The 8,350-nt window shown below is 33.9% G+C and overlaps 1 protein-coding gene across 1 annotated transcript in view; it reads left to right on the forward strand.

Moving 5' to 3' along the window:
- The window catches only part of LOC108763551 (coiled-coil domain-containing protein 170), an 18,954-nt gene extending 18,020 nt beyond the window's left edge, over positions 1-934 (forward strand). Inside the window, exon 15 of the mRNA XM_018511292.1 lies at positions 43-934. Coding sequence (XP_018366794.1) covers positions 43-184 — 142 coding nt within the window. The 3' untranslated portion in view covers positions 185-934. The remainder of the gene's footprint in view (positions 1-42) is intronic.
- The last annotated feature ends 7,416 nt before the right edge of the window (positions 935-8,350 follow it).

The following is an 8,350-nucleotide window of genomic DNA, read 5'->3' on the forward strand; positions in this document are numbered from 1 at the left end:
CGATTCAAGTACTTGCATTATTCTCGCTTCTCCTCGTTGCAGCATTCATCCAGTCCATCCGCCGAGATCGCCCGGTTCACGTTGTACCCGTTACGAGGACAGCGGTTTCGCGGACCCACCTGATCTCCACGACATAGACGACGATTACAACAAAAGGCCAGTGAGAAGCAGCCTTCTTCCGTGACACCGGCCAAAGTTCAAGTTTTAAGTATTCCCGGAGGACATTGTACGATCCCTATATTCAATCCACGTACTAAATGGTGACCTCAAGTTTCCGATCTCATGTAGGTGAATAACGTCGCGAGTGGGAAAACTATTCCTCGCACATGTGTCGTAAAGCGTTGCGTTTATTTTGCGTAAACGAACGTCTTGTACGAAGAGGACCATTTTTTTATCGACCATCGTCGGTTTATGAATTAGACAACAGGCACGCTATGAGATCGCTCGCACGTCGATCGAGCGTTCTCGATGGCTCGCCCCAGCATCGATTCCGATGGAGTAAGCATTGAGAAATATAACCATCGATCCGTGTTATTACAAGGGAATGGAAGAGGAAATCGACTCAACGCGTTCGCATGAAATCGCAATTTCGCACTAATTATTAACCGGCAAGCGTGAGAAATTTACAACGGGTCGTGTGAAAGTGCGATAAACCGAACGTATAGAGCATTGGCTGTCGTGAACGAAAATCGTCAAAAGTGTTCAGTGAAAATCACGCGACTTAACTGTCGCGTAGCTATATCTTAAGATAATTTATTTGGAAGTATTTACGAGCTGGCCGTATGGCGTAGACTTTGATTTATACACGCGAATAAAATAGCTATTATATACGTCGCTCCCGAAAAAATCACCTGGATGTGCCACTTGAAGCAAACAACATTCATTAATGTGTATCAAGAATGAAACCGTATCGAATAAGACTAGTCAAGTGTGTGAATCATGTGCAAATGATGTTGTGTGAAATAATGAAGAATTTCTGTTTGTAAAGAAATCAGTTTGCGAAGAGTTGTGGAAGCAATACTTGGAATTAAAGACTGATTAATAGGATCTCCTTTTGTGAAAAGGATTACAGTATCTCATTACAGTGCCTCATTTTTCTTTCTTTGACTTTATCCTGCCGAATAGAAATGCAACTTGAATAATCTTGTATCATTATGTGATTATATACAATAAAAATCAATACGTGCCTGTTCTAAGAAAGGTACACACACACACGCATAAGTGTTCATAAAATTTTTTATAAAAGTTAGGAATATCGTGTAATGCTTAATTATATAATTGTATTACCTGCAGCAGTTTTTAATCTTTCGCAACAGACAGATAGAAGAAAATAATTTTAATTAATCGAAATTAATTTAATTTATGCAACATGATCTTTTCACTAACTCATATGATTTATTTTTTAAATAAATATTATTTGAACAAATTTTCTTTGTACTTTATGTCCTTATTAAAATACCTGATCTAAAAATTATTAAAATAATGTTAAGTTAAATTTAAAATCTCATATGAGATAATAAAGTATTGAAATAATCCGATAGCCACTCCTACATTTTAATGATACTTTGACCTCGATACCGCAAATCGTTTAACGTTCCCTTTTAATCAATTCGAAACAATGCGAAGGATGTACAAACGGCGCTCGCACGAATCGTGTGAAACATTTTACGGTCCGATGAGCAAAGTTCTAGGCAATCCTTATTTAAATATAAATACTACTACGTTAGAATTATTTCACAGTTACGATCAGATAGCGTAGGGTCTGATATCAATGATCTCTCGTTGATCAATAAGCGCAATCCCGATTGAGGTTGGGTTAAGCATTCATATTCCAGATCGTGTTATTAATTGGCTTCATGATAATTACATCAAGCGCCGAACTGATGAACGAGGGGTTTCCCGTTTGCGGTGTCCGTAGAGGGTTCCAACACGTTACTCGTTATACGCTCGCCACTACTGAAAGCCCCACTTCCGGTGACACGGTTCCAATTTCCATGTTCGTCAATGAACGCCCGAAAGTGACGGGCAGATAACGGTATATCTTTGGTAACATCGATTGGCGGTCTTCTATCGTTGCGCGAGTCTACGATATCGCAATTATCCGATCGCTGACCGGTGAACCCTATAACTGCATAATTAGCTGAGAACAAGGTTGCAATGACGCTAAAATCGCTGCTTGCATTGTAACCTAAGTAAATTGTCTAGGACTTTATCAGGAGATTCTCTGTCTCTTAACAATTCACAGAAAGACTTTAAAAAGTTTTAGGATTTCTATTTAGGATCACTATTTTGCGACATCTGCGTGAAAAGTTCGTTTATTCTCATGTCATGATAACAAAAACGTTTATGAGTTTTTCTTAATTTGGCTATAATGGCTTTCCTTATTCTCCATTCTCTTCCGAGTCTTTTTAGGTCTCCTTTAAAAGAAGGTAACGTGTAATTTCTCAAATAATGGCTTTTACGAGTGAATGTATGTACGTTGACGGTCTCTCTCACGACCTCAGACAAAACAGCTGTGTATTTGTGATGCGAAATCTTCGCAAAATGCAATAATCTTGCTACAACAAATCATCAGAAACAATCAAAATGTGTGATCATAAATAGGGAAAAAAAGGGAATTAGGTTATTTATGAATTCTTTCTCGAGAGAATTCTCTCCGGAGAGTACTTTTGCTTCGTAAAAATCCTCCTGAGAGATTGATGCTTCTTTTAAGAGATCTATGATTAATATTTTATAATACAAATCTACACAAATAGCAAATTATTTACAGATATTAAAAATCGATACAATTTGTCGCGGCTTTACTTACTTTTTCTTTTTCTTCGGATCTTTCTCGTTTTCGAATTATTTGTGATTTGTGATTTGATCTTCTTCAAAGATGATAGTTTTCTCACTTAGGTATGGGAAACTCTCGCGCAATAAGCCGTTGACCCCAGCGGCATACGTGAACACGTGACTAACACGTCTTCGTCCATGAATGATCCTGGACAAGAGTATGCAATGATAGAAGCATTCGACTCACGCAGTCTGGGTCAATACGGGGTTTAGAGTCACGTCGATAGTAGCTCGAAAGAACCGCAAGTAATGATTCTTCCTTTCACACAAAGTGGGACTCGCAGGAAGTTGGTTTAAATAATACTCATCGTTACTGGCATATGAACAATCGGGCAATATCACCGTGCAAAAAACACGTTAATGCGGCAGTAACGTAAAACTACGATCTCTCTAACGTACGTGAGAGATGAACCGTCGTGAAGAGAAACCGCTTTGAACAATATCCGATGCGATGAAAAATTCATACAACGTCTAAAGTTTAAACGATATCTTTGTCGATTTCTTTAATTTATTATTGCTAAATTTGTTACGAATTAACCTTTGCAATTTTCTAAAATCACGCACATTTATACAACGTGCTCTAATTAGGCTCTGAGAAAAATGTTTATAATATGAATAATCATTTATTTTGTTAATATGTAATTTACAAAACTTTCTTACTTTCTCTAATTAAAAAATTGTATTGTTCTCTAATTAAAATTTTAATATTTTAATCATGATTCCATAAAGTCTAATTAGAATAACACAATTCTTTAACTAAAAAATAAGAAAATTTTTGTAAGTCACATATCAACAAAATATTCATACCAAACATTTCTCCGGATGGGATTATAAACTTGTATTGCTGAGCGTATCGAAGCACAATGATGTAAAATGCAAAATTGCGATTTTTACCGACAGTAATAAGGAATGCGCAATCGTGGACATAATTCTCGCATTTTTTTCAGGCCAATTAAACAAACAAAAGTGTGCCGGACGCATTATTATTCCATGCTTTCCCGTACTATCGTTGACCACGTGCTTCAACAGACTTAATTGTTCTTGCGCAATCTGCATTCCGTAATGTTCCAACGACATAATTTCACGATTACGTGCGACGAGGACTCGTTACGGAATTTATGAGCGAGTTGATTCATTACGTGAGCTGACTGCCAGCGAATTCGAGTTGTTCCGCCACTTGCCTCTTGCTGTGATTTTTGCAAACGAATTTTGTTCTGTATCCCGGCGTTCAGATTAATCATCCGTCGTTTGCCATGGTGGCCGATCGTACTTTTTAATTGATCGATCGAACCAGATAGAATCACGCCTGTCATCACCTCCTTTCGTGACAAGCGTGCGATTATTCGAACTTCCGCTCTTTTCGTGTTTTTCTCTCTGTACTAACCCGAACCGAGATATAGGTATTAAGAAACAGATCATAACGAAAAATGACAAATAATTAAAAAAACATCAAGTACAGAGTTGTTAGGGCGCAGAAATAAATTTAATACATAGAAAATTTAGTCATATGCGTATAATAACGCACAACAAAAAATATCTCGTATTAAAGTCCTTATGGCTAGATGACGATAAAATCAAATATAGATAGGTAATTTATTTAGAAAGTAATAAAAGATATTTGACGATGAGCATATATGCAGAATGAGATTTGTTGATTTCTTGAATGCAGACTCGTATATATTGAGGTTGCACAAGACTCGAAGTTATGACTCATCAGTACTATCACCAATAATATGCACTCTGCATGATACATGCACATATATGTATGTGCTATCAAAACATGATTGCACTCATCACAAGTTGTATTTACATGTCTATAGACGTTAAAGACATTTTTTAGCATGCCTTTGAATACGTTAGGTGATTTAATATCGTACAAGTTCAATCCAATAGACACGAATGATCCTTAAAAATTCAATGTGTATAATTTAAAGTGTATAATAAGTATATAAGAAGTTCAAGACGTCGCAACAAATCGCGATTACAGGTACTTTTCTGGTGGAGAATAGCTACCATAATGACGTTGTCGATTTTAACGTGTCTCTGCCAACACGCATTTGCGTGTCGCTTTCTCGTCAACTCTCGCATGCGTCCATGAACCTTCCTAGTTGTAACATCTCGTAAACCCAATTGCGTATCGTGGACTTCGTACCCTGCGCGCAGCTTTATTGACCCATTAGCTATTTACGACTCGTTTTCTAAACATTCCTAGGAGCGGGCGTTTAACGCAATCAGCTGACGCATCTCTCAAATCGAAAGCCGTTTTCTCCACACATGTCTGTACGGTTGAGAAAGAGAAAGAGAGACCGTGAATCGCATCTGTTTAAAGTAACCGCCATGATGATTGGTTTCGCGAGACAGATTGGCGGCACCGTTTCTGAGATTTTTCTACAAACTGCAGCTATGACTATTGTGCTAAAGATAGCTCGTGGGACTCTGGAAAGCATATACATTTGCTGGAAAATACACGCATGCGAGAGACGCGGTAAAAGCGGGTTACAATTATTATCAACAGAAATATATCTTACATCGTCCTACATTTTCCGGTACATACGGTGTCCCCCAGAATCAGTTTATTAGCACAACTGAAATTAACTGGGAGACAAGTTTGTGTATTAGAGATTTAATTGGTTAAACATGTCCCTTTTTGATGAATAATCATGCGATTGCTTTGAAACCCTCCAATCGTATTGGCTTATGCTTCCGTATTTATAATTAAAAGATTACGTAGTTCGCTTTCTCTTTCTTTCTTTCTCTTTTTTGTTTGAAATATGCACCTTCGTTGTGTCTCACCAAATGAATATATAATGAGGACAAAATCTGTTTATTTAATCGTGGTTAAAAATCTGATTTTTTTCGATTAAAGTAAAAGATAAAAATTAAGATTCCTAGCAGCTTGATGGAAAAATAAGTCCGCAGTCTTGCTTTCAAGCTACAGAAGAACATCAGCTATCCTCGTGACCAAGTTCAGGGCTAACAAGATCTCGTCTCATCTCTCTCGCTCATTCGAGAGTAAAAGACCTCTTTTCTCTGCGCAAGAGGAGACGCTTCTTACAAACTCTTCTCTGTGGACTCTTCTACCTATTTTCTCACAAGCTCGACCGGCTATCCTTTATTGCGTTTTATTTTCAGCGGTCCAGGCTATTCATTTATCCTTGTTTTAATCCTTCGCAACTTTAAACTTGCATTTTAGTGTATGTTTCTTTTTTCCCCTTGCATAATCTACCATATTCATTTAAAATATTCATTGGTATATTCAAGCTTTTTTAATTAAATTAAAACTTTAAATTTTAAAACAATATGAAAATTTAAAGATAATATATTTGATTTTCTAATCATCCTACAGTAATATTTTTCAAAATTATGACAGCAGAAAGAAATGATACAATTCTTATATAATAAATAATTATTTAAATTTGTTGTATGTAACAATAAATATTTATAAATTATGTAAAAATTATCGTATCATAAATATATGAACTACACACATATATAATTTTATTTTAAATATTGTTTAAAAAATATTACAAGATTATGAAAAGAAATAATAATAATAACAATAAAATTATAAACGATTGTGGATAAATATATAAAGCAGACTTTTTAAAATTAATTTTTTATGAAATGTGAAAAAATTGAAAGTGTTTTCGAATTTATAAATAATAGAGTATGTATGTACGTCTGTGTACATATATATATATATATACAGACGTATATACACACATACTTTATTGTTTATAAATTCGAAAACACTTTCAATTTTTTCACAATTTATATATATATATTGAATGTCAATATATATACACATATACATATATATAATTATATAGACACAAAGATAACTCGCGAAATGCACATTTGTAGCTATTTTGTAAGACTTACTTTTATAAGAAGTACCCGTAAATATTTATACATAAAAATTTAATATAATCTATGAATAATAGTATTAAAAACAACGGCAGAATAATAAAAAAAATGCGTTTAACAAATGTATACAGAGAATCTATCAAAGTTTATTTTTAATATCAATATCTGAACATTTTTGTGCATGATCTGTTGGTATAAAACGAGGGAAGGTCACTTTACAACGTTTCTAATTTTATTGCATATCAATAAAAAAATGTTTAAAAATTTATTGTGCACATAGTGTGGTATACTTTAATATCTCTATGTATAATAGAATCGTATTTTTAGAGTATTTTTATCCGTATTAATATATAACTTTTTAAAAATATATAAATCTTTATCGGAAATATTTGACTAGTGTTTCAAGTTTCAACGTGGAACATATACTTTGCTTTGTTACACTTAAAAATGTTGCATGAAATACACAAGATGGTTAATCGACTTAATACATAGGATATTTATTTTATTATTGTATTTATTTGAAATTAACAATAGTTTATTTTTGCAATAATAGTTGACAATATGTTCTATATTAGACAATAACAAAATTTCGTTACTTCTTATTTTTATTTATACATAGGTACCTATGTCAATTAATTTTAATAAGCTCGCGTTTTGTCAATAATGATTTTTAGTATGCTCATCACGTATTCGCTAATATATGTTCCACCAACAAGTTCACGATTCCTCTCCAATCATACAATATATAAAAAGATTTCAGATTTTTATATTGAAACTATTGATAAAAAAGAAGACCGTTCGAATGTGTGGTATATAAAATAAGTTGTCGTGATTGTGATTGCACATATGTTGGGCAAACCAAACGGAAACTTAATACTAGACTAAAAGAACATAAAAATAACAAAAAAAAATCAACGAACAATTTGTCCGTCATATCCAATCATATGTTAGATCTCAATCACGAAATCGATTGGAATAACACGAATATAATCGATTCAGAACAATCATATTACAAACGATTGGTCATCGGAGATGATCCACATTAAGAAATAAAAAAATAGTTTGAATAAGCAAAATGACACGGAACGTTTTCCAAAAGTGTATTCTCCGATCATCAGTAATATTCCCCCTTCTCAACAGTTATCCTTCATCCTTTCCTAATACATTTCTCTCTCTCTTTCTTAAAATATAAAATATAAGTATCGCTTCTGTTTATGTGAGAGGACACAATAATCTGGTCGTTCGAAGTTACTTAACAATTTTATCAATAGTTTCAATATAAAAATCTGAAATCTTTTTATATATTGTATGGAGAGGAATATATTGTATGGAGAAGAATCGTGAACTTGTTGGTGGAACATATATTAGCGAATACGTGGTGAGCATACTAAAAATCATTATTGACAAAACGCGAGCTTATTAAAATTAATTGACATAAATTTTTTATTACTAACGGTTTTTCGGTTTTTTATGTATTTTTTGTTTCTTTTTTCTTTTTTTTGGGTTCATTCAATAATCTGCAATAGTATCAGGCAATCACGTAGTCGGCGCGGATATAAATTTTAAAATAGAACATTATAATTTAAATTGTTCTGCAACTGCAATGTTCTTGGCTGCACACATATGATTGCGAATTCTTAATATGTTA

The sequence above is a fragment of the Trachymyrmex cornetzi genome, unplaced genomic scaffold (genome assembly GCF_001594075.2).
Source record: "Trachymyrmex cornetzi isolate Tcor2-1 unplaced genomic scaffold, Tcor1.1 scaffold367, whole genome shotgun sequence".
Classification (NCBI taxonomy): domain Eukaryota; kingdom Metazoa; phylum Arthropoda; class Insecta; order Hymenoptera; family Formicidae; genus Trachymyrmex; species Trachymyrmex cornetzi.